Source organism: Copadichromis virginalis, linkage group LG12 (genome assembly GCF_057382275.1).
Source record: "Copadichromis virginalis isolate Kocher_CV1m ecotype Utaka linkage group LG12, C_Virginalis_male_GT1.1, whole genome shotgun sequence".
Classification (NCBI taxonomy): Eukaryota; Metazoa; Chordata; class Actinopteri; order Cichliformes; family Cichlidae; genus Copadichromis; species Copadichromis virginalis.
Window position 1 is genome coordinate 7972112 of NC_140629.1, and position 24829 is coordinate 7996940.

Below are 24829 nucleotides of genomic sequence, written 5' to 3' on the forward strand. Positions count from 1 at the left end.
TAAAGAACTGCCTATTCTACTACTTATTGAAGAAAAAGAATCCACAAAAGATTATTTTTACTTTCTTTTATTTGTTCCAGATAAATTATAAATTATTTTTTAAAAAGCAATGAAATGCATCAGATGTCTCCCATGCTTTCTTTTCTGCTGTAATTTTTTTTCTTTGAACATAAATTGGTCTATTGAAAATAAAATGTAGTAAGAACCACTACATTTTTTCAATAGGCCAATTTATGTTTAAGAAAACCCCAACAATCAAATGATCTCATCTGAGCAAGCACTGGGCGACGGTGGGAAGGAAAAACTCCTTTGTCTTAAAAAGAAGAAACCTTCGACAGAACCAGGCTCAGATGGTGCGGCTTCTGTCAAGACCGGTTGGGGGTTAGGTAGTTAAAAAACTACTCTAACGGTACAGCACTACAGCTTTTTGGTGGAAATGGGTGGAAGGATGGGTGTTACACCTCGTTTCATTGGAGGTCTTACAGGTGGTCGGGGTGTAGATTCAGCTTTTTTACAAATAGGTGGCAGAGGGACAGGACTAGGTCGTGGAATTATAACTAGTTGGGTGGGAATAGGTTGTCTGTGAAGGTTCTCAGTCATGGGAATAGGTTGCTTTCCACTTCTGGATATAGGTGGAACACACATCCTACGAAAAGGTGGTAGGTTGTCGGTCGAGAAAGTTTCCTTTTTCGTTGGTTGTGTGACTTGAGGAGCGGGTGTCAACTTTGTCTTTTTCGGTCTAATGGGTGGCAGTGGAGTCCGCTGTAACTGTTGTTCGTCAGATGCATCTTCCCTGCCTACGTAAATGTATTTATGTTCCTCAAAAAGGGCAATGTCTTTTTCAACTTGACTCATTGCCTCTTCGAGAAACATTTTGTAATTGTATTTTTTGTGCTGTGAAGGGGAGATAGTAAAAGGGAGGGATTGATATTCAAAGTTTAGCTCATTAAACCTCCTCTTTAGGCCCTGGAGAATGTTTTGTTTCTCCTGTTCGGCCAGTGGTTTAACTGTTTCCTGTTGTTTTGTTAACCAGGCATCATTGTCCTGCTTAGCCTTTTCTTTCTCTGCCTTTCTTCTACGCAGGTAGCCTGGAACGATTCTGTAATCGTTTTTCTGTAAATAAAAGGGGACAAGTCCAGATTTCTCAAGGAGCTGCTTGTCCCCTTTGCGTGTATCCACACAAGCAGGTTGAGCCATGACTTTCTTCATGCCTGTGTGTTCTGGTTTTTTCCTGAATGTGTGTTCAGGTTTTTCGCCTTCTGGCCTCTGTGGGCACATTTCGCGATGAGATGGGGCCTTAACTGTTCTTGGCACCATGGTCCTGTGTTCATTTTTATATTTATTTTCTAATACAATTGCTTCCCTGTATTTAGAAATATACATTTTAGGTTTGGGTGGAGGAAGAGTACTCTACTTTGGGAGAAGGTTATAAGCGCTTTCATCTGAAAACACAATTCAATCGCTAGCTTAAATTCACCTGCAAGGGAATTCTACAACTGTGTGTCGAGGCACCCCTATTTATAGATTTTTATGGCCTGGCATGTGACATCATGGTGGCCTGGCATGTGACATCATAGTGGCCTGGCATGTGACATCATGGTAGCCTGTCTTTGTTCTGTCATTTAAGCCCCACCCCCCTGGTTACTGTTGCTATTGTAACTATTATATTATGAATGCTGGTAGCTAGCATTCCACACACACACATACACTTTTTGCCAAGGTTCCAGCTGCAGTCACCAAGACATGTAAATGTATTTAGTAACCCTCTGGGGTCCAGAGTATAATTGGCCGTTTTTGACTACTTTAGATTTTACCTCTATATTTCACCTTTAAAAAAATCTTCTTCTTTTTTTTTTTGGCACAACCTCAAATATCTGAAATTTGAGTTAATTTTTCATTTATACTATATTTGCACAATAGATCTAAATTCAGACAAAAAAAATTCAAAATCCGAGTAGAAAATACTTGTCATTTTTACTGTAAAAGCCACAAACATGTTTAAGGAATTGTTTTCATAACTTGAAATGCGAATAGAAGTTGTACATTTGTAAAAATTATGCACAAGTTTTGCAAACAACTTTATGTTCAGTATAATATATGCAGGTTTTCTTCCTGAATACTATCGTTGTTTATATTTACTGCGGGAAGAAACGGTTTTTATAAGGAAAAACACTAGAAAGCACTCAGTCCCCCTCCCAACTCCCCCAGCCTTTCCTATTGGTGAAAAAATATACCATGTGGACCAATCAAAAAATGATAGGGCAACATAGCATTTAGTTGTTTACGAAGGCGGGCAGGTGTATACATATAGTTTGAGTCTGACGGCTCTTTGTTTGCTTCTCATCTGTAAACTCTGCATACTCTCTCATGTGATTCAGTTTGTTTTGAAAAGTCTCAACAGGATCTTGAGCTTTATTGTGAAAGGTTTACGTGGAAAACAAACAAGCGTACAGCGGAACCACGCGATGGTTTTACCGTCATTGTTGCTAACGAAAACACGTAAAAACAGGCACTTGCCCGCCCATAGTGTGGTTATATTAAATATAAGAGAAAGAGAGAACTTTAAGAAATTAATATAGCCACTAAGGTGACCGTCAAAACGATGAAAAATACTGCTGTAAACAGTTTATTTTACGACATCACGAAACAAACGATAGCGTAATAGGAAACGATAGACATTTTTATATTGTCATTTGATATATATCGTTATATCGAACAGCCCTAACATACACTCTTATATTTGTACATATATTTATTCTTATAATTCTCAGATTTACCCATTCGTATATTTTGCTTGTTCTTATGTTATTGTATTTTGCACACCTCTGTTGCACACACATAAGAATTTCGCTCACATGTGCTGTACCAGTGTACCTGCACATGTTATGTGATACGGGAAATCTCCAATTTTTTTTTATTTTGTTTTTTTTGAGATTAAATAATATACCATTGTAAAGACGACACAAGAGTTCCAGAGGCTCTTCTGGGAGCCAGAGTCGACCAGAAAACGTTTCCCCGAGCTTGAGTCCTCTATGAAGAGCAGCCTTTCCTTATCGGCAGCGGTCACAGCCGCTACAGAGCGCTGGCAGGCTTGTTTCCCTGGGCCTTAAAACTGCAAAGGCGGCACGGTGCTGTCACGCTGATGGTAAAAACACAGGCCTTTAACACAGTGCCGCTGTGCCACTTTATTTTTTAACAAAACACTACGCTTTATGTATAAAGAACTGCCTATTCTACTACTTATTGAAGAAAAAGAATCCACAAAAGATTATTTTTACTTTCTTTTATTTGTTCCAGATAAATTATAAATTATTTTTTAAAAAGCAATGAAATGCATCAGATGTCTCCCATGCTTTCTTTTCTGCTGTAAATTTTTTTTTTGAACATAAATTGGTCTATTGAAAATAAAATGTAGTAAGAACCACTACATTTTTTCAATAGGCCAATTTATGTTTAAGAAAACCCCAACAATCAAATGATCTCATCTGAGCAAGCACTGGGCGACGGTGGGAAGGAAAAACTCCTTTGTCTTAAAAAGAAGAAACCTTCGACAGAACCAGGCTCAGATGGTGCGGCTTCTGTCAAGACCGGTTGGGGGTTAGGTAGTTAAAAAACTACTCTAACGGTACAGCACTACAGCTTTTTGGTGGAAATGGGTGGAAGGATGGGTGTTACACCTCGTTTCATTGGAGGTCTTACAGGTGGTCGGGGTGTAGATTCAGCTTTTTTACAAATAGGTGGCAGAGGGACAGGACTAGGTCGTGGAATTATAACTAGTTGGGTGGGAATAGGTTGTCTGTGAAGGTTCTCAGTCATGGGAATAGGTTGCTTTCCACTTCTGGATATAGGTGGAACACACATCCTACGAAAAGGTGGTAGGTTGTCGGTCGAGAAAGTTTCCTTTTTCGTTGGTTGTGTGACTTGAGGAGCGGGTGTCAACTTTGTCTTTTTCGGTCTAATGGGTGGCAGTGGAGTCCGCTGTAACTGTTGTTCGTCAGATGCATCTTCCCTGCCTACGTAAATGTATTTATGTTCCTCAAAAAGGGCAATGTCTTTTTCAACTTGACTCATTGCCTCTTCGAGAAACATTTTGTAATTGTATTTTTTGTGCTGTGAAGGGGAGATAGTAAAAGGGAGGGATTGATATTCAAAGTTTAGCTCATTAAACCTCCTCTTTAGGCCCTGGAGAATGTTTTGTTTCTCCTGTTCGGCCAGTGGTTTAACTGTTTCCTGTTGTTTTGTTAACCAGGCATCATTGTCCTGCTTAGCCTTTTCTTTCTCTGCCTTTCTTCTACGCAGGTAGCCTGGAACGATTCTGTAATCGTTTTTCTGTAAATAAAAGGGGACAAGTCCAGATTTCTCAAGGAGCTGCTTGTCCCCTTTGCGTGTATCCACACAAGCAGGTTGAGCCATGACTTTCTTCATGCCTGTGTGTTCTGGTTTTTTCCTGAATGTGTGTTCAGGTTTTTCGCCTTCTGGCCTCTGTGGGCACATTTCGCGATGAGATGGGGCCTTAACTGTTCTTGGCACCATGGTCCTGTGTTCATTTTTATATTTATTTTCTAATACAATTGCTTCCCTGTATTTAGAAATATACATTTTAGGTTTGGGTGGAGGAAGAGTACTCTACTTTGGGAGAAGGTTATAAGCGCTTTCATCTGAAAACACAATTCAATCGCTAGCTTAAATTCACCTGCAAGGGAATTCTACAACTGTGTGTCGAGGCACCCCTATTTATAGATTTTTATGGCCTGGCATGTGACATCATGGTGGCCTGGCATGTGACATCATAGTGGCCTGGCATGTGACATCATGGTAGCCTGTCTTTGTTCTGTCATTTAAGCCCCACCCCCCTGGTTACTGTTGCTATTGTAACTATTATATTATGAATGCTGGTAGCTAGCATTCCACACACACACATACACTTTTTGCCAAGGTTCCAGCTGCAGTCACCAAGACATGTAAATGTATTTAGTAACCCTCTGGGGTCCAGAGTATAATTGGCCGTTTTTGACTACTTTAGATTTTACCTCTATATTTCACCTTTAAAAAAATCTTCTTCTTTTTTTTTTTTGGCACAACCTCAAATATCTGAAATTTGAGTTAATTTTTCATTTATACTATATTTGCACAATAGATCTAAATTCAGACAAAAAAAATTCAAAATCCGAGTAGAAAATACTTGTCATTTTTACTGTAAAAGCCACAAACATGTTTAAGGAATTGTTTTCATAACTTGAAATGCGAATAGAAGTTGTACATTTGTAAAAATTATGCACAAGTTTTGCAAACAACTTTATGTTCAGTATAATATATGCAGGTTTTCTTCCTGAATACTATCGTTGTTTATATTTACTGCGGGAAGAAACGGTTTTTATAAGGAAAAACACTAGAAAGCACTCAGTCCCCCTCCCAACTCCCCCAGCCTTTCCTATTGGTGAAAAAATATACCATGTGGACCAATCAAAAAATGATAGGGCAACATAGCATTTAGTTGTTTACGAAGGCGGGCAGGTGTATACATATAGTTTGAGTCTGACGGCTCTTTGTTTGCTTCTCATCTGTAAACTCTGCATACTCTCTCATGTGATTCAGTTTGTTTTGAAAAGTCTCAACAGGATCTTGAGCTTTATTGTGAAAGGTTTACGTGGAAAACAAACAAGCGTACAGCGGAACCACGCGATGGTTTTACCGTCATTGTTGCTAACGAAAACACGTAAAAACAGGCACTTGCCCGCCCATAGTGTGGTTATATTAAATATAAGAGAAAGAGAGAACTTTAAGAAATTAATATAGCCACTAAGGTGACCGTCAAAACGATGAAAAATACTGCTGTAAACAGTTTATTTTACGACATCACGAAACAAACGATAGCGTAATAGGAAACGATAGACATTTTTATATTGTCATTTGATATATATCGTTATATCGAACAGCCCTAACATACACTCTTATATTTGTACATATATTTATTCTTATAATTCTCAGATTTACCCATTCGTATATTTTGCTTGTTCTTATGTTATTGTATTTTGCACACCTCTGTTGCACACACATAAGAATTTCGCTCACATGTGCTGTACCAGTGTACCTGCACATGTTATGTGATACGGGAAATCTCCAATTTTTTTTTATTTTGTTTTTTTTGAGATTAAATAATATACCATTGTAAAGACGACACAAGAGTTCCAGAGGCTCTTCTGGGAGCCAGAGTCGACCAGAAAACGTTTCCCCGAGCTTGAGTCCTCTATGAAGAGCAGCCTTTCCTTATCGGCAGCGGTCACAGCCGCTACAGAGCGCTGGCAGGCTTGTTTCCCTGGGCCTTAAAACTGCAAAGGCGGCACGGTGCTGTCACGCTGATGGTAAAAACACAGGCCTTTAACACAGTGCCGCTGTGCCACTTTATTTTTTAACAAAACACTACGCTTTATGTATAAAGAACTGCCTATTCTACTACTTATTGAAGAAAAAGAATCCACAAAAGATTATTTTTACTTTCTTTTATTTGTTCCAGATAAATTATAAATTATTTTTTAAAAAGCAATGAAATGCATCAGATGTCTCCCATGCTTTCTTTTCTGCTGTAATTTTTTTTCTTTGAACATAAATTGGTCTATTGAAAATAAAATGTAGTAAGAACCACTACATTTTTTCAATAGGCCAATTTATGTTTAAGAAAACCCCAACAATCAAATGATCTCATCTGAGCAAGCACTGGGCGACGGTGGGAAGGAAAAACTCCTTTGTCTTAAAAAGAAGAAACCTTCGACAGAACCAGGCTCAGATGGTGCGGCTTCTGTCAAGACCGGTTGGGGGTTAGGTAGTTAAAAAACTACTCTAACGGTACAGCACTACAGCTTTTTGGTGGAAATGGGTGGAAGGATGGGTGTTACACCTCGTTTCATTGGAGGTCTTACAGGTGGTCGGGGTGTAGATTCAGCTTTTTTACAAATAGGTGGCAGAGGGACAGGACTAGGTCGTGGAATTATAACTAGTTGGGTGGGAATAGGTTGTCTGTGAAGGTTCTCAGTCATGGGAATAGGTTGCTTTCCACTTCTGGATATAGGTGGAACACACATCCTACGAAAAGGTGGTAGGTTGTCGGTCGAGAAAGTTTCCTTTTTCGTTGGTTGTGTGACTTGAGGAGCGGGTGTCAACTTTGTCTTTTTCGGTCTAATGGGTGGCAGTGGAGTCCGCTGTAACTGTTGTTCGTCAGATGCATCTTCCCTGCCTACGTAAATGTATTTATGTTCCTCAAAAAGGGCAATGTCTTTTTCAACTTGACTCATTGCCTCTTCGAGAAACATTTTGTAATTGTATTTTTTGTGCTGTGAAGGGGAGATAGTAAAAGGGAGGGATTGATATTCAAAGTTTAGCTCATTAAACCTCCTCTTTAGGCCCTGGAGAATGTTTTGTTTCTCCTGTTCGGCCAGTGGTTTAACTGTTTCCTGTTGTTTTGTTAACCAGGCATCATTGTCCTGCTTAGCCTTTTCTTTCTCTGCCTTTCTTCTACGCAGGTAGCCTGGAACGATTCTGTAATCGTTTTTCTGTAAATAAAAGGGGACAAGTCCAGATTTCTCAAGGAGCTGCTTGTCCCCTTTGCGTGTATCCACACAAGCAGGTTGAGCCATGACTTTCTTCATGCCTGTGTGTTCTGGTTTTTTCCTGAATGTGTGTTCAGGTTTTTCGCCTTCTGGCCTCTGTGGGCACATTTCGCGATGAGATGGGGCCTTAACTGTTCTTGGCACCATGGTCCTGTGTTCATTTTTATATTTATTTTCTAATACAATTGCTTCCCTGTATTTAGAAATATACATTTTAGGTTTGGGTGGAGGAAGAGTACTCTACTTTGGGAGAAGGTTATAAGCGCTTTCATCTGAAAACACAATTCAATCGCTAGCTTAAATTCACCTGCAAGGGAATTCTACAACTGTGTGTCGAGGCACCCCTATTTATAGATTTTTATGGCCTGGCATGTGACATCATGGTGGCCTGGCATGTGACATCATAGTGGCCTGGCATGTGACATCATGGTAGCCTGTCTTTGTTCTGTCATTTAAGCCCCACCCCCCTGGTTACTGTTGCTATTGTAACTATTATATTATGAATGCTGGTAGCTAGCATTCCACACACACACATACACTTTTTGCCAAGGTTCCAGCTGCAGTCACCAAGACATGTAAATGTATTTAGTAACCCTCTGGGGTCCAGAGTATAATTGGCCGTTTTTGACTACTTTAGATTTTACCTCTATATTTCACCTTTAAAAAAAATCTTCTTCTTTTTTTTTTTGGCACAACCTCAAATATCTGAAATTTGAGTTAATTTTTCATTTATACTATATTTGCACAATAGATCTAAATTCAGACAAAAAAAATTCAAAATCCGAGTAGAAAATACTTGTCATTTTTACTGTAAAAGCCACAAACATGTTTAAGGAATTGTTTTCATAACTTGAAATGCGAATAGAAGTTGTACATTTGTAAAAATTATGCACAAGTTTTGCAAACAACTTTATGTTCAGTATAATATATGCAGGTTTTCTTCCTGAATACTATCGTTGTTTATATTTACTGCGGGAAGAAACGGTTTTTATAAGGAAAAACACTAGAAAGCACTCAGTCCCCCTCCCAACTCCCCCAGCCTTTCCTATTGGTGAAAAAATATACCATGTGGACCAATCAAAAAATGATAGGGCAACATAGCATTTAGTTGTTTACGAAGGCGGGCAGGTGTATACATATAGTTTGAGTCTGACGGCTCTTTGTTTGCTTCTCATCTGTAAACTCTGCATACTCTCTCATGTGATTCAGTTTGTTTTGAAAAGTCTCAACAGGATCTTGAGCTTTATTGTGAAAGGTTTACGTGGAAAACAAACAAGCGTACAGCGGAACCACGCGATGGTTTTACCGTCATTGTTGCTAACGAAAACACGTAAAAACAGGCACTTGCCCGCCCATAGTGTGGTTATATTAAATATAAGAGAAAGAGAGAACTTTAAGAAATTAATATAGCCACTAAGGTGACCGTCAAAACGATGAAAAATACTGCTGTAAACAGTTTATTTTACGACATCACGAAACAAACGATAGCGTAATAGGAAACGATAGACATTTTTATATTGTCATTTGATATATATCGTTATATCGAACAGCCCTAACATACACTCTTATATTTGTACATATATTTATTCTTATAATTCTCAGATTTACCCATTCGTATATTTTGCTTGTTCTTATGTTATTGTATTTTGCACACCTCTGTTGCACACACATAAGAATTTCGCTCACATGTGCTGTACCAGTGTACCTGCACATGTTATGTGATACGGGAAATCTCCAATTTTTTTTTATTTTGTTTTTTTTGAGATTAAATAATATACCATTGTAAAGACGACACAAGAGTTCCAGAGGCTCTTCTGGGAGCCAGAGTCGACCAGAAAACGTTTCCCCGAGCTTGAGTCCTCTATGAAGAGCAGCCTTTCCTTATCGGCAGCGGTCACAGCCGCTACAGAGCGCTGGCAGGCTTGTTTCCCTGGGCCTTAAAACTGCAAAGGCGGCACGGTGCTGTCACGCTGATGGTAAAAACACAGGCCTTTAACACAGTGCCGCTGTGCCACTTTATTTTTTAACAAAACACTACGCTTTATGTATAAAGAACTGCCTATTCTACTACTTATTGAAGAAAAAGAATCCACAAAAGATTATTTTTACTTTCTTTTATTTGTTCCAGATAAATTATAAATTATTTTTTAAAAAGCAATGAAATGCATCAGATGTCTCCCATGCTTTCTTTTCTGCTGTAAATTTTTTTTTTGAACATAAATTGGTCTATTGAAAATAAAATGTAGTAAGAACCACTACATTTTTTCAATAGGCCAATTTATGTTTAAGAAAACCCCAACAATCAAATGATCTCATCTGAGCAAGCACTGGGCGACGGTGGGAAGGAAAAACTCCTTTGTCTTAAAAAGAAGAAACCTTCGACAGAACCAGGCTCAGATGGTGCGGCTTCTGTCAAGACCGGTTGGGGGTTAGGTAGTTAAAAAACTACTCTAACGGTACAGCACTACAGCTTTTTGGTGGAAATGGGTGGAAGGATGGGTGTTACACCTCGTTTCATTGGAGGTCTTACAGGTGGTCGGGGTGTAGATTCAGCTTTTTTACAAATAGGTGGCAGAGGGACAGGACTAGGTCGTGGAATTATAACTAGTTGGGTGGGAATAGGTTGTCTGTGAAGGTTCTCAGTCATGGGAATAGGTTGCTTTCCACTTCTGGATATAGGTGGAACACACATCCTACGAAAAGGTGGTAGGTTGTCGGTCGAGAAAGTTTCCTTTTTCGTTGGTTGTGTGACTTGAGGAGCGGGTGTCAACTTTGTCTTTTTCGGTCTAATGGGTGGCAGTGGAGTCCGCTGTAACTGTTGTTCGTCAGATGCATCTTCCCTGCCTACGTAAATGTATTTATGTTCCTCAAAAAGGGCAATGTCTTTTTCAACTTGACTCATTGCCTCTTCGAGAAACATTTTGTAATTGTATTTTTTGTGCTGTGAAGGGGAGATAGTAAAAGGGAGGGATTGATATTCAAAGTTTAGCTCATTAAACCTCCTCTTTAGGCCCTGGAGAATGTTTTGTTTCTCCTGTTCGGCCAGTGGTTTAACTGTTTCCTGTTGTTTTGTTAACCAGGCATCATTGTCCTGCTTAGCCTTTTCTTTCTCTGCCTTTCTTCTACGCAGGTAGCCTGGAACGATTCTGTAATCGTTTTTCTGTAAATAAAAGGGGACAAGTCCAGATTTCTCAAGGAGCTGCTTGTCCCCTTTGCGTGTATCCACACAAGCAGGTTGAGCCATGACTTTCTTCATGCCTGTGTGTTCTGGTTTTTTCCTGAATGTGTGTTCAGGTTTTTCGCCTTCTGGCCTCTGTGGGCACATTTCGCGATGAGATGGGGCCTTAACTGTTCTTGGCACCATGGTCCTGTGTTCATTTTTATATTTATTTTCTAATACAATTGCTTCCCTGTATTTAGAAATATACATTTTAGGTTTGGGTGGAGGAAGAGTACTCTACTTTGGGAGAAGGTTATAAGCGCTTTCATCTGAAAACACAATTCAATCGCTAGCTTAAATTCACCTGCAAGGGAATTCTACAACTGTGTGTCGAGGCACCCCTATTTATAGATTTTTATGGCCTGGCATGTGACATCATGGTGGCCTGGCATGTGACATCATAGTGGCCTGGCATGTGACATCATGGTAGCCTGTCTTTGTTCTGTCATTTAAGCCCCACCCCCCTGGTTACTGTTGCTATTGTAACTATTATATTATGAATGCTGGTAGCTAGCATTCCACACACACACATACACTTTTTGCCAAGGTTCCAGCTGCAGTCACCAAGACATGTAAATGTATTTAGTAACCCTCTGGGGTCCAGAGTATAATTGGCCGTTTTTGACTACTTTAGATTTTACCTCTATATTTCACCTTTAAAAAAATCTTCTTCTTTTTTTTTTGGCACAACCTCAAATATCTGAAATTTGAGTTAATTTTTCATTTATACTATATTTGCACAATAGATCTAAATTCAGACAAAAAAAATTCAAAATCCGAGTAGAAAATACTTGTCATTTTTACTGTAAAAGCCACAAACATGTTTAAGGAATTGTTTTCATAACTTGAAATGCGAATAGAAGTTGTACATTTGTAAAAATTATGCACAAGTTTTGCAAACAACTTTATGTTCAGTATAATATATGCAGGTTTTCTTCCTGAATACTATCGTTGTTTATATTTACTGCGGGAAGAAACGGTTTTTATAAGGAAAAACACTAGAAAGCACTCAGTCCCCCTCCCAACTCCCCCAGCCTTTCCTATTGGTGAAAAAATATACCATGTGGACCAATCAAAAAATGATAGGGCAACATAGCATTTAGTTGTTTACGAAGGCGGGCAGGTGTATACATATAGTTTGAGTCTGACGGCTCTTTGTTTGCTTCTCATCTGTAAACTCTGCATACTCTCTCATGTGATTCAGTTTGTTTTGAAAAGTCTCAACAGGATCTTGAGCTTTATTGTGAAAGGTTTACGTGGAAAACAAACAAGCGTACAGCGGAACCACGCGATGGTTTTACCGTCATTGTTGCTAACGAAAACACGTAAAAACAGGCACTTGCCCGCCCATAGTGTGGTTATATTAAATATAAGAGAAAGAGAGAACTTTAAGAAATTAATATAGCCACTAAGGTGACCGTCAAAACGATGAAAAATACTGCTGTAAACAGTTTATTTTACGACATCACGAAACAAACGATAGCGTAATAGGAAACGATAGACATTTTTATATTGTCATTTGATATATATCGTTATATCGAACAGCCCTAACATACACTCTTATATTTGTACATATATTTATTCTTATAATTCTCAGATTTACCCATTCGTATATTTTGCTTGTTCTTATGTTATTGTATTTTGCACACCTCTGTTGCACACACATAAGAATTTCGCTCACATGTGCTGTACCAGTGTACCTGCACATGTTATGTGATACGGGAAATCTCCAATTTTTTTTTATTTTGTTTTTTTTGAGATTAAATAATATACCATTGTAAAGACGACACAAGAGTTCCAGAGGCTCTTCTGGGAGCCAGAGTCGACCAGAAAACGTTTCCCCGAGCTTGAGTCCTCTATGAAGAGCAGCCTTTCCTTATCGGCAGCGGTCACAGCCGCTACAGAGCGCTGGCAGGCTTGTTTCCCTGGGCCTTAAAACTGCAAAGGCGGCACGGTGCTGTCACGCTGATGGTAAAAACACAGGCCTTTAACACAGTGCCGCTGTGCCACTTTATTTTTTAACAAAACACTACGCTTTATGTATAAAGAACTGCCTATTCTACTACTTATTGAAGAAAAAGAATCCACAAAAGATTATTTTTACTTTCTTTTATTTGTTCCAGATAAATTATAAATTATTTTTTAAAAAGCAATGAAATGCATCAGATGTCTCCCATGCTTTCTTTTCTGCTGTAATTTTTTTTCTTTGAACATAAATTGGTCTATTGAAAATAAAATGTAGTAAGAACCACTACATTTTTTCAATAGGCCAATTTATGTTTAAGAAAACCCCAACAATCAAATGATCTCATCTGAGCAAGCACTGGGCGACGGTGGGAAGGAAAAACTCCTTTGTCTTAAAAAGAAGAAACCTTCGACAGAACCAGGCTCAGATGGTGCGGCTTCTGTCAAGACCGGTTGGGGGTTAGGTAGTTAAAAAACTACTCTAACGGTACAGCACTACAGCTTTTTGGTGGAAATGGGTGGAAGGATGGGTGTTACACCTCGTTTCATTGGAGGTCTTACAGGTGGTCGGGGTGTAGATTCAGCTTTTTTACAAATAGGTGGCAGAGGGACAGGACTAGGTCGTGGAATTATAACTAGTTGGGTGGGAATAGGTTGTCTGTGAAGGTTCTCAGTCATGGGAATAGGTTGCTTTCCACTTCTGGATATAGGTGGAACACACATCCTACGAAAAGGTGGTAGGTTGTCGGTCGAGAAAGTTTCCTTTTTCGTTGGTTGTGTGACTTGAGGAGCGGGTGTCAACTTTGTCTTTTTCGGTCTAATGGGTGGCAGTGGAGTCCGCTGTAACTGTTGTTCGTCAGATGCATCTTCCCTGCCTACGTAAATGTATTTATGTTCCTCAAAAAGGGCAATGTCTTTTTCAACTTGACTCATTGCCTCTTCGAGAAACATTTTGTAATTGTATTTTTTGTGCTGTGAAGGGGAGATAGTAAAAGGGAGGGATTGATATTCAAAGTTTAGCTCATTAAACCTCCTCTTTAGGCCCTGGAGAATGTTTTGTTTCTCCTGTTCGGCCAGTGGTTTAACTGTTTCCTGTTGTTTTGTTAACCAGGCATCATTGTCCTGCTTAGCCTTTTCTTTCTCTGCCTTTCTTCTACGCAGGTAGCCTGGAACGATTCTGTAATCGTTTTTCTGTAAATAAAAGGGGACAAGTCCAGATTTCTCAAGGAGCTGCTTGTCCCCTTTGCGTGTATCCACACAAGCAGGTTGAGCCATGACTTTCTTCATGCCTGTGTGTTCTGGTTTTTTCCTGAATGTGTGTTCAGGTTTTTCGCCTTCTGGCCTCTGTGGGCACATTTCGCGATGAGATGGCGCCTTAACTGTTCTTGGCACCATGGTCCTGTGTTCATTTTTATATTTATTTTCTAATACAATTGCTTCCCTGTATTTAGAAATATACATTTTAGGTTTGGGTGGAGGAAGAGTACTCTACTTTGGGAGAAGGTTATAAGCGCTTTCATCTGAAAACACAATTCAATCGCTAGCTTAAATTCACCTGCAAGGGAATTCTACAACTGTGTGTCGAGGCACCCCTATTTATAGATTTTTATGGCCTGGCATGTGACATCATGGTGGCCTGGCATGTGACATCATAGTGGCCTGGCATGTGACATCATGGTAGCCTGTCTTTGTTCTGTCATTTAAGCCCCACCCCCCTGGTTACTGTTGCTATTGTAACTATTATATTATGAATGCTGGTAGCTAGCATTCCACACACACACATACACTTTTTGCCAAGGTTCCAGCTGCAGTCACCAAGACATGTAAATGTATTTAGTAACCCTCTGGGGTCCAGAGTATAATTGGCCGTTTTTGACTACTTTAGATTTTACCTCTATATTTCACCTTTAAAAAAATCTTCTTCTTTTTTTTTTTGGCACAACCTCAAATATCTGAAATTTGAGTTAATTTTTCATTTATACTATATTTGCACAATAGATCTAAATTCAGACAAAAAAAATTCAAAATCCGAGTAGAAAATACTTGTCATTTTTACTGTAAAAGCCACAAACATGTTTAAGGAATTGTTTTCATAACTTGAAATGCGAATAGAAGTTGTACATTTGTAAAAATTATGCACAAGTTTTGCAAACAACTTTATGTTCAGTATAATATATGCAGGTTTTCTTCCTGAATACTATCGTTGTTTATATTTACTGCGGGAAGAAACGGTTTTTATAAGGAAAAACACTAGAAAGCACTCAGTCCCCCTCCCAACTCCCCCAGCCTTTCCTATTGGTGAAAAAATATACCATGTGGACCAATCAAAAAATGATAGGGCAACATAGCATTTAGTTGTTTACGAAGGCGGGCAGGTGTATACATATAGTTTGAGTCTGACGGCTCTTTGTTTGCTTCTCATCTGTAAACTCTGCATACTCTCTCATGTGATTCAGTTTGTTTTGAAAAGTCTCAACAGGATCTTGAGCTTTATTGTGAAAGGTTTACGTGGAAAACAAACAAGCGTACAGCGGAACCACGCGATGGTTTTACCGTCATTGTTGCTAACGAAAACACGTAAAAACAGGCACTTGCCCGCCCATAGTGTGGTTATATTAAATATAAGAGAAAGAGAGAACTTTAAGAAATTAATATAGCCACTAAGGTGACCGTCAAAACGATGAAAAATACTGCTGTAAACAGTTTATTTTACGACATCACGAAACAAACGATAGCGTAATAGGAAACGATAGACATTTTTATATTGTCATTTGATATATATCGTTATATCGAACAGCCCTAACATACACTCTTATATTTGTACATATATTTATTCTTATAATTCTCAGATTTACCCATTCGTATATTTTGCTTGTTCTTATGTTATTGTATTTTGCACACCTCTGTTGCACACACATAAGAATTTCGCTCACATGTGCTGTACCAGTGTACCTGCACATGTTATGTGATACGGGAAATCTCCAATTTTTTTTTATTTTGTTTTTTTTGAGATTAAATAATATACCATTGTAAAGACGACACAAGAGTTCCAGAGGCTCTTCTGGGAGCCAGAGTCGACCAGAAAACGTTTCCCCGAGCTTGAGTCCTCTATGAAGAGCAGCCTTTCCTTATCGGCAGCGGTCACAGCCGCTACAGAGCGCTGGCAGGCTTGTTTCCCTGGGCCTTAAAACTGCAAAGGCGGCACGGTGCTGTCACGCTGATGGTAAAAACACAGGCCTTTAACACAGTGCCGCTGTGCCACTTTATTTTTTAACAAAACACTACGCTTTATGTATAAAGAACTGCCTATTCTACTACTTATTGAAGAAAAAGAATCCACAAAAGATTATTTTTACTTTCTTTTATTTGTTCCAGATAAATTATAAATTATTTTTTAAAAAGCAATGAAATGCATCAGATGTCTCCCATGCTTTCTTTTCTGCTGTAATTTTTTTTTTTGAACATAAATTGGTCTATTGAAAATAAAATGTAGTAAGAACCACTACATTTTTTCAATAGGCCAATTTATGTTTAAGAAAACCCCAACAATCAAATGATCTCATCTGAGCAAGCACTGGGCGACGGTGGGAAGGAAAAACTCCTTTGTCTTAAAAAGAAGAAACCTTCGACAGAACCAGGCTCAGATGGTGCGGCTTCTGTCAAGACCGGTTGGGGGTTAGGTAGTTAAAAAACTACTCTAACGGTACAGCACTACAGCTTTTTGGTGGAAATGGGTGGAAGGATGGGTGTTACACCTCGTTTCATTGGAGGTCTTACAGGTGGTCGGGGTGTAGATTCAGCTTTTTTACAAATAGGTGGCAGAGGGACAGGACTAGGTCGTGGAATTATAACTAGTTGGGTGGGAATAGGTTGTCTGTGAAGGTTCTCAGTCATGGGAATAGGTTGCTTTCCACTTCTGGATATAGGTGGAACACACATCCTACGAAAAGGTGGTAGGTTGTCGGTCGAGAAAGTTTCCTTTTTCGTTGGTTGTGTGACTTGAGGAGCGGGTGTCAACTTTGTCTTTTTCGGTCTAATGGGTGGCAGTGGAGTCCGCTGTAACTGTTGTTCGTCAGATGCATCTTCCCTGCCTACGTAAATGTATTTATGTTCCTCAAAAAGGGCAATGTCTTTTTCAACTTGACTCATTGCCTCTTCGAGAAACATTTTGTAATTGTATTTTTTGTGCTGTGAAGGGGAGATAGTAAAAGGGAGGGATTGATATTCAAAGTTTAGCTCATTAAACCTCCTCTTTAGGCCCTGGAGAATGTTTTGTTTCTCCTGTTCGGCCAGTGGTTTAACTGTTTCCTGTTGTTTTGTTAACCAGGCATCATTGTCCTGCTTAGCCTTTTCTTTCTCTGCCTTTCTTCTACGCAGGTAGCCTGGAACGATTCTGTAATCGTTTTTCTGTAAATAAAAGGGGACAAGTCCAGATTTCTCAAGGAGCTGCTTGTCCCCTTTGCGTGTATCCACACAAGCAGGTTGAGCCATGACTTTCTTCATGCCTGTGTGTTCTGGTTTTTTCCTGAATGTGTGTTCAGGTTTTTCGCCTTCTGGCCTCTGTGGGCACATTTCGCGATGAGATGGCGCCTTAACTGTTCTTGGCACCATGGTCCTGTGTTCATTTTTATATTTATTTTCTAATACAATTGCTTCCCTGTATTTAGAAATATACATTTTAGGTTTGGGTGGAGGAAGAGTACTCTACTTTGGGAGAAGGTTATAAGCGCTTTCATCTGAAAACACAATTCAATCGCTAGCTTAAATTCACCTGCAAGGGAATTCTACAACTGTGTGTCGAGGCACCCCTATTTATAGATTTTTATGGCCTGGCATGTGACATCATGGTGGCCTGGCATGTGACATCATAGTGGCCTGGCATGTGACATCATGGTAGCCTGTCTTTGTTCTGTCATTTAAGCCCCACCCCCCTGGTTACTGTTGCTATTGTAACTATTATATTATGAATGCTGGTAGCTAGCATTCCACACACACACATACACTTTTTGCCAAGGTTCCAGCTGCAGTCACCAAGACATGTAAATGTATTTAGTAACCCTCTGGGGTCCAGAGTATAATTGGCCGTTTTTGACTACTTTAGATTTTACCTCTATATTTCACCTTTAAAAAAATCTTCTTCTTTTTTTTTTTGGCACAACCTCAAATATCTGAAATTTGAGTTAATTTTTCATTTATACTATATTTGCACAATAGATCTAAATTCAGACAAAAAAAATTCAAAATCCGAGTAGAAAATACTTGTCATTTTTACTGTAAAAGCCACAAACATGTTTAAGGAATTGTTTTCATAACTTGAAATGCGAATAGAAGTTGTACATTTGTAAAAATTATGCACAAGTTTTGCAAACAACTTTATGTTCAGTATAATATATGCAGGTTTTCTTCCTGAATACTATCGTTGTTTATATTTACTGCGGGAAGAAACGGTTTTTATAAGGAAAAACACTAGAAAGCACTCAGTCCCCCTCCCAACTCCCCCAGCCTTTCCTATTGGTGAAAAAATATACCATGTGGACCAATCAAAAAATGATAGGGCAACATAGCATTTAGTTGTTTACGAAGGCGGGCAGGTGTATACATATAGTTTGAGTCTGACGGCTCTTTGTTTGCTTCTCATCTGTAAACTCTGCATACTCTCTCATGTGATTCAGTTTGTTTTGAAAAGTCTCAACAGGATCTTGAGCTTTATTGTGAAAGGTTTACGTGGAAAACAAACAAGCGTACAGCGGAACCACGCGATGGTTTTACCGTCATTGTTGCTAACGAAAACACGTAAAAACAGGCACTTGCCCGCCCATAGTGTGGTTATATTAAATATAAGAGAAAGAGAGAACTTTAAGAAATTAATATAGCCACTAAGGTGACCGTCAAAACGATGAAAAATACTGCTGTAAACAGTTTATTTTACGACATCACGAAACAAACGATAGCGTAATAGGAAACGATAGACATTTTTATATTGTCATTTGATATATATCGTTATATCGAACAGCCCTAACATACACTCTTATATTTGTACATATATTTATTCTTATAATTCTCAGATTTACCCATTCGTATATTTTGCTTGTTCTTATGTTATTGTATTTTGCACACCTCTGTTGCACACACATAAGAATTTCGCTCACATGTGCTGTACCAGTGTACCTGCACATGTTATGTGATACGGGAAATCTCCAATTTTTTTTTTATTTTGTTTTTTTTTTGAGATTAAATAATATACCATTGTAAAGACGACACAAGAGTTCCAGAGGCTCTTCTGGGAGCCAGAGTCGACCAGAAAACGTTTCCCCGAGCTTGAGTCCTCTATGAAGAGCAGCCTTTCCTTATCGGCAGCGGTCACAGCCGCTACAGAGCGCTGGCAGGCTTGTTTCCCTGGGCCTTAAAACTGCAAAGGCGGCACGGTGCTGTCACGCTGATGGTAAAAACACAGGCCTTTAACACAGTGCCGCTGTGCCACTTTATTTTTTAACAAAACACTACGCTTTATGTATAAAGAACTGCCTATTCTACTACTTATTGAAGAAAAAGAATCCACAAAAGATTATTTTTACTTTCTTTTATTTGTTCCAGATAAATTATAAATTATTTTTTAAAAAGCAATGAAATGCATCAGATGTCTCCCATGCTTTCTTTTCTGCTGTAATTTTTTTTTTTTGAACATAAATTGGTCTATTGAAAATAAAATGTAGTAAGAACCACTACATTTTTTCAATAGGCCAATTTATGTTTAAGAAAACCCCAACAATCAAATGATCTCATCTGAGCAAGCACTGGGCGACGGTGGGAAGGAAAAACTCCTTTGTCTTAAAAAGAAGAAACCTTCGACAGAACCAGGCTCAGATGGTGCGGCTTCTGTCAAGACCGGTTGGGGGTTAGGTAGTTAAAAAACTACTCTAACGGTACAGCACTACAGCTTTTTGGTGGAAATGGGTGGAAGGATGGGTGTTACACCTCGTTTCATTGGAGGTCTTACAGGTGGTCGGGGTGTAGATTCAGCTTTTTTACAAATAGGTGGCAGAGGGACAGGACTAGGTCGTGGAATTATAACTAGTTGGGTGGGAATAGGTTGTCTGTGAAGGTTCTCAGTCATGGGAATAGGTTGCTTTCCACTTCTGGATATAGGTGGAACACACATCCTACGAAAAGGTGGTAGGTTGTCGGTCGAGAAAGTTTCCTTTTTCGTTGGTTGTGTGACTTGAGGAGCGGGTGTCAACTTTGTCTTTTTCGGTCTAATGGGTGGCAGTGGAGTCCGCTGTAACTGTTGTTCGTCAGATGCATCTTCCCTGCCTACGTAAATGTATTTATGTTCCTCAAAAAGGGCAATGTCTTTTTCAACTTGACTCATTGCCTCTTCGAGAAACATTTTGTAATTGTATTTTTTGTGCTGTGAAGGGGAGATAGTAAAAGGGAGGGATTGATATTCAAAGTTTAGCTCATTAAACCTCCTCTTTAGGCCCTGGAGAATGTTTTGTTTCTCCTGTTCGGCCAGTGGTTTAACTGTTTCCTGTTGTTTTGTTAACCAGGCATCATTGTCCTGCTTAGCCTTTTCTTTCTCTGCCTTTCTTCTACGCAGGTAGCCTGGAACGATTCTGTAATCGTTTTTCTGTAAATAAAAGGGGACAAGTCCAGATTTCTCAAGGAGCTGCTTGTCCCCTTTGCGTGTATCCACACAAGCAGGTTGAGCCATGACTTTCTTCATGCCTGTGTGTTCTGGTTTTTTCCTGAATGTGTGTTCAGGTTTTTCGCCTTCTGGCCTCTGTGGGCACATTTCGCGATGAGATGGGGCCTTAACTGTTCTTGGCACCATGGTCCTGTGTTCATTTTTATATTTATTTTCTAATACAATTGCTTCCCTGTATTTAGAAATATACATTTTAGGTTTGGGTGGAGGAAGAGTACTCTACTTTGGGAGAAGGTTATAAGCGCTTTCATCTGAAAACACAATTCAATCGCTAGCTTAAATTCACCTGCAAGGGAATTCTACAACTGTGTGTCGAGGCACCCCTATTTATAGATTTTTATGGCCTGGCATGTGACATCATGGTGGCCTGGCATGTGACATCATAGTGGCCTGGCATGTGACATCATGGTAGCCTGTCTTTGTTCTGTCATTTAAGCCCCACCCCCCTGGTTACTGTTGCTATTGTAACTATTATATTATGAATGCTGGTAGCTAGCATTCCACACACACACATACACTTTTTGCCAAGGTTCCAGCTGCAGTCACCAAGACATGTAAATGTATTTAGTAACCCTCTGGGGTCCAGAGTATAATTGGCCGTTTTTGACTACTTTAGATTTTACCTCTATATTTCACCTTTAAAAAAATCTTCTTCTTTTTTTTTTTGGCACAACCTCAAATATCTGAAATTTGAGTTAATTTTTCATTTATACTATATTTGCACAATAGATCTAAATTCAGACAAAAAAAATTCAAAATCCGAGTAGAAAATACTTGTCATTTTTACTGTAAAAGCCACAAACATGTTTAAGGAATTGTTTTCATAACTTGAAATGCGAATAGAAGTTGTACATTTGTAAAAATTATGCACAAGTTTTGCAAACAACTTTATGTTCAGTATAATATATGCAGGTTTTCTTCCTGAATACTATCGTTGTTTATATTTACTGCGGGAAGAAACGGTTTTTATAAGGAAAAACACTAGAAAGCACTCAGTCCCCCTCCCAACTCCCCCAGCCTTTCCTATTGGTGAAAAAATATACCATGTGGACCAATCAAAAAATGATAGGGCAACATAGCATTTAGTTGTTTACGAAGGCGGGCAGGTGTATACATATAGTTTGAGTCTGACGGCTCTTTGTTTGCTTCTCATCTGTAAACTCTGCATACTCTCTCATGTGATTCAGTTTGTTTTGAAAAGTCTCAACAGGATCTTGAGCTTTATTGTGAAAGGTTTACGTGGAAAACAAACAAGCGTACAGCGGAACCACGCGATGGTTTTACCGTCATTGTTGCTAACGAAAACACGTAAAAACAGGCACTTGCCCGCCCATAGTGTGGTTATATTAAATATAAGAGAAAGAGAGAACTTTAAGAAATTAATATAGCCACTAAGGTGACCGTCAAAACGATGAAAAATACTGCTGTAAACAGTTTATTTTACGACATCACGAAACAAACGATAGCGTAATAGGAAACGATAGACATTTTTATATTGTCATTTGATATATATCGTTATATCGAACAGCCCTAACATACACTCTTATATTTGTACATATATTTATTCTTATAATTCTCAGATTTACCCATTCGTATATTTTGCTTGTTCTTATGTTATTGTATTTTGCACACCTCTGTTGCACACACATAAGAATTTCGCTCACATGTGCTGTACCAGTGTACCTGCACATGTTATGTGATACGGGAAATCTCCAATTTTTTTTTATTTTGTTTTTTTTTTGAGATTAAATAATATACCATTGTAAAGACGACACAAGAGTTCCAGAGGCTCTTCTGGGAGCCAGAGTCGACCAGAAAACGTTTCCCCGAGCTTGAGTCCTCTATGAAGAGCAGCCTTTCCTTATCGGCAGCGGTCACAGCCGCTACAGAGCGCTGGCAGGCTTGTTTCCCTGGGCCTTAAAACTGCAAAGGCGGCACGGTGCTGTCACGCTGATGGTAAAAACACAGGCCTTTAACACAGTGCCGCTGTGCCACTTTATTTTTTAACAAAACACTACGCTTTATGTATAAAGAACTGCCTATTCTACTACTTATTGAAGAAAAAGAATCCACAAAAGATTATTTTTACTTTCTTTTATTTGTTCCAGATAAATTATAAATTATTTTTTAAAAAGCAATGAAATGCATCAGATGTCTCCCATGCTTTCTTTTCTGCTGTAATTTTTTTTTTTTGAACATAAATTGGTCTATTGAAAATAAAATGTAGTAAGAACCACTACATTTTTTCAATAGGCCAATTTATGTTTAAGAAAACCCCAACAATCAAATGATCTCATCTGAGCAAGCACTGGGCGACGGTGGGAAGGAAAAACTCCTTTGTCTTAAAAAGAAGAAACCTTCGACAGAACCAGGCTCAGATGGTGCGGCTTCTGTCAAGACCGGTTGGGGGTTAGGTAGTTAAAAAACTACTCTAACGGTACAGCACTACAGCTTTTTGGTGGAAATGGGTGGAAGGATGGGTGTTACACCTCGTTTCATTGGAGGTCTTACAGGTGGTCGGGGTGTAGATTCAGCTTTTTTACAAATAGGTGGCAGAGGGACAGGACTAGGTCGTGGAATTATAACTAGTTGGGTGGGAATAGGTTGTCTGTGAAGGTTCTCAGTCATGGGAATAGGTTGCTTTCCACTTCTGGATATAGGTGGAACACACATCCTACGAAAAGGTGGTAGGTTGTCGGTCGAGAAAGTTTCCTTTTTCGTTGGTTGTGTGACTTGAGGAGCGGGTGTCAACTTTGTCTTTTTCGGTCTAATGGGTGGCAGTGGAGTCCGCTGTAACTGTTGTTCGTCAGATGCATCTTCCCTGCCTACGTAAATGTATTTATGTTCCTCAAAAAGGGCAATGTCTTTTTCAACTTGACTCATTGCCTCTTCGAGAAACATTTTGTAATTGTATTTTTTGTGCTGTGAAGGGGAGATAGTAAAAGGGAGGGATTGATATTCAAAGTTTAGCTCATTAAACCTCCTCTTTAGGCCCTGGAGAATGTTTTGTTTCTCCTGTTCGGCCAGTGGTTTAACTGTTTCCTGTTGTTTTGTTAACCAGGCATCATTGTCCTGCTTAGCCTTTTCTTTCTCTGCCTTTCTTCTACGCAGGTAGCCTGGAACGATTCTGTAATCGTTTTTCTGTAAATAAAAGGGGACAAGTCCAGATTTCTCAAGGAGCTGCTTGTCCCCTTTGCGTGTATCCACACAAGCAGGTTGAGCCATGACTTTCTTCATGCCTGTGTGTTCTGGTTTTTTCCTGAATGTGTGTTCAGGTTTTTCGCCTTCTGGCCTCTGTGGGCACATTTCGCGATGAGATGGGGCCTTAACTGTTCTTGGCACCATGGTCCTGTGTTCATTTTTATATTTATTTTCTAATACAATTGCTTCCCTGTATTTAGAAATATACATTTTAGGTTTGGGTGGAGGAAGAGTACTCTACTTTGGGAGAAGGTTATAAGCGCTTTCATCTGAAAACACAATTCAATCGCTAGCTTAAATTCACCTGCAAGGGAATTCTACAACTGTGTGTCGAGGCACCCCTATTTATAGATTTTTATGGCCTGGCATGTGACATCATGGTGGCCTGGCATGTGACATCATAGTGGCCTGGCATGTGACATCATGGTAGCCTGTCTTTGTTCTGTCATTTAAGCCCCACCCCCCTGGTTACTGTTGCTATTGTAACTATTATATTATGAATGCTGGTAGCTAGCATTCCACACACACACATACACTTTTTGCCAAGGTTCCAGCTGCAGTCACCAAGACATGTAAATGTATTTAGTAACCCTCTGGGGTCCAGAGTATAATTGGCCGTTTTTGACTACTTTAGATTTTACCTCTATATTTCACCTTTAAAAAAATCTTCTTCTTTTTTTTTTTTGGCACAACCTCAAATATCTGAAATTTGAGTTAATTTTTCATTTATACTATATTTGCACAATAGATCTAAATTCAGACAAAAAAAATTCAAAATCCGAGTAGAAAATACTTGTCATTTTTACTGTAAAAGCCACAAACATGTTTAAGGAATTGTTTTCATAACTTGAAATGCGAATAGAAGTTGTACATTTGTAAAAATTATGCACAAGTTTTGCAAACAACTTTATGTTCAGTATAATATATGCAGGTTTTCTTCCTGAATACTATCGTTGTTTATATTTACTGCGGGAAGAAACGGTTTTTATAAGGAAAAACACTAGAAAGCACTCAGTCCCCCTCCCAACTCCCCCAGCCTTTCCTATTGGTGAAAAAATATACCATGTGGACCAATCAAAAAATGATAGGGCAACATAGCATTTAGTTGTTTACGAAGGCGGGCAGGTGTATACA

The 24829-nt window shown here is 39.1% G+C and overlaps 8 protein-coding genes across 8 annotated transcripts; all 8 read right to left on the reverse strand.

Annotated features, from left to right (window-relative positions):
* Positions 1-59: 59 nt before the first annotated feature.
* Positions 60-1472, reverse strand: LOC146696456 (uncharacterized). The gene has a single exon (XM_085474114.1). It carries the CDS (start codon positions 1381-1383, stop codon positions 418-420), a length of 966 nt encoding a protein of 321 aa, XP_085330240.1. The 5' UTR covers positions 1384-1472; the 3' UTR covers positions 60-417.
* Positions 1473-3177: 1705 nt separating this feature from the next.
* LOC146696457 (uncharacterized) lies at positions 3178-4688 on the reverse strand. Its single transcript, XM_085474115.1, has one exon. The coding sequence runs from the start codon at positions 4597-4599 to the stop codon at positions 3634-3636; it is 966 nt and encodes a 321-aa protein (XP_085330241.1). The 5' UTR covers positions 4600-4688; the 3' UTR covers positions 3178-3633.
* Positions 4689-6493: 1805 nt separating this feature from the next.
* LOC146696458 (uncharacterized) lies at positions 6494-7906 on the reverse strand. Its single transcript, XM_085474116.1, has one exon. It carries the CDS (start codon positions 7815-7817, stop codon positions 6852-6854), a length of 966 nt encoding a protein of 321 aa, XP_085330242.1. The 5' UTR covers positions 7818-7906; the 3' UTR covers positions 6494-6851.
* A 1706-nt stretch (positions 7907-9612) lies between these two features.
* Positions 9613-11123, reverse strand: LOC146696459 (uncharacterized). The gene has a single exon (XM_085474117.1). It carries the CDS (start codon positions 11032-11034, stop codon positions 10069-10071), a length of 966 nt encoding a protein of 321 aa, XP_085330243.1. The 5' UTR covers positions 11035-11123; the 3' UTR covers positions 9613-10068.
* Positions 11124-12926: 1803 nt separating this feature from the next.
* Positions 12927-14537, reverse strand: LOC146696460 (uncharacterized). The gene has a single exon (XM_085474119.1). It carries the CDS (start codon positions 14248-14250, stop codon positions 13285-13287), a length of 966 nt encoding a protein of 321 aa, XP_085330245.1. The 5' UTR covers positions 14251-14537; the 3' UTR covers positions 12927-13284.
* A 1522-nt stretch (positions 14538-16059) lies between these two features.
* On the reverse strand, positions 16060-17753 carry LOC146696461 (uncharacterized). Its single transcript, XM_085474120.1, has one exon. The coding sequence runs from the start codon at positions 17464-17466 to the stop codon at positions 16501-16503; it is 966 nt and encodes a 321-aa protein (XP_085330246.1). The 5' UTR covers positions 17467-17753; the 3' UTR covers positions 16060-16500.
* Positions 17754-19362: 1609 nt separating this feature from the next.
* LOC146696462 (uncharacterized) lies at positions 19363-20775 on the reverse strand. The gene has a single exon (XM_085474121.1). It carries the CDS (start codon positions 20684-20686, stop codon positions 19721-19723), a length of 966 nt encoding a protein of 321 aa, XP_085330247.1. The 5' UTR covers positions 20687-20775; the 3' UTR covers positions 19363-19720.
* A 1806-nt stretch (positions 20776-22581) lies between these two features.
* LOC146696463 (uncharacterized) lies at positions 22582-23905 on the reverse strand. Its single transcript, XM_085474122.1, has 2 exons — positions 23136-23905; positions 22582-23102 (listed from the first exon to the last, which is right to left on the reverse strand). The coding sequence occupies exons 1-2, from the start codon at positions 23903-23905 to the stop codon at positions 22940-22942; spliced, it is 933 nt and encodes a 310-aa protein (XP_085330248.1). The 3' UTR covers positions 22582-22939.
* Between the last annotated feature and the right edge of the window lie 924 nt (positions 23906-24829).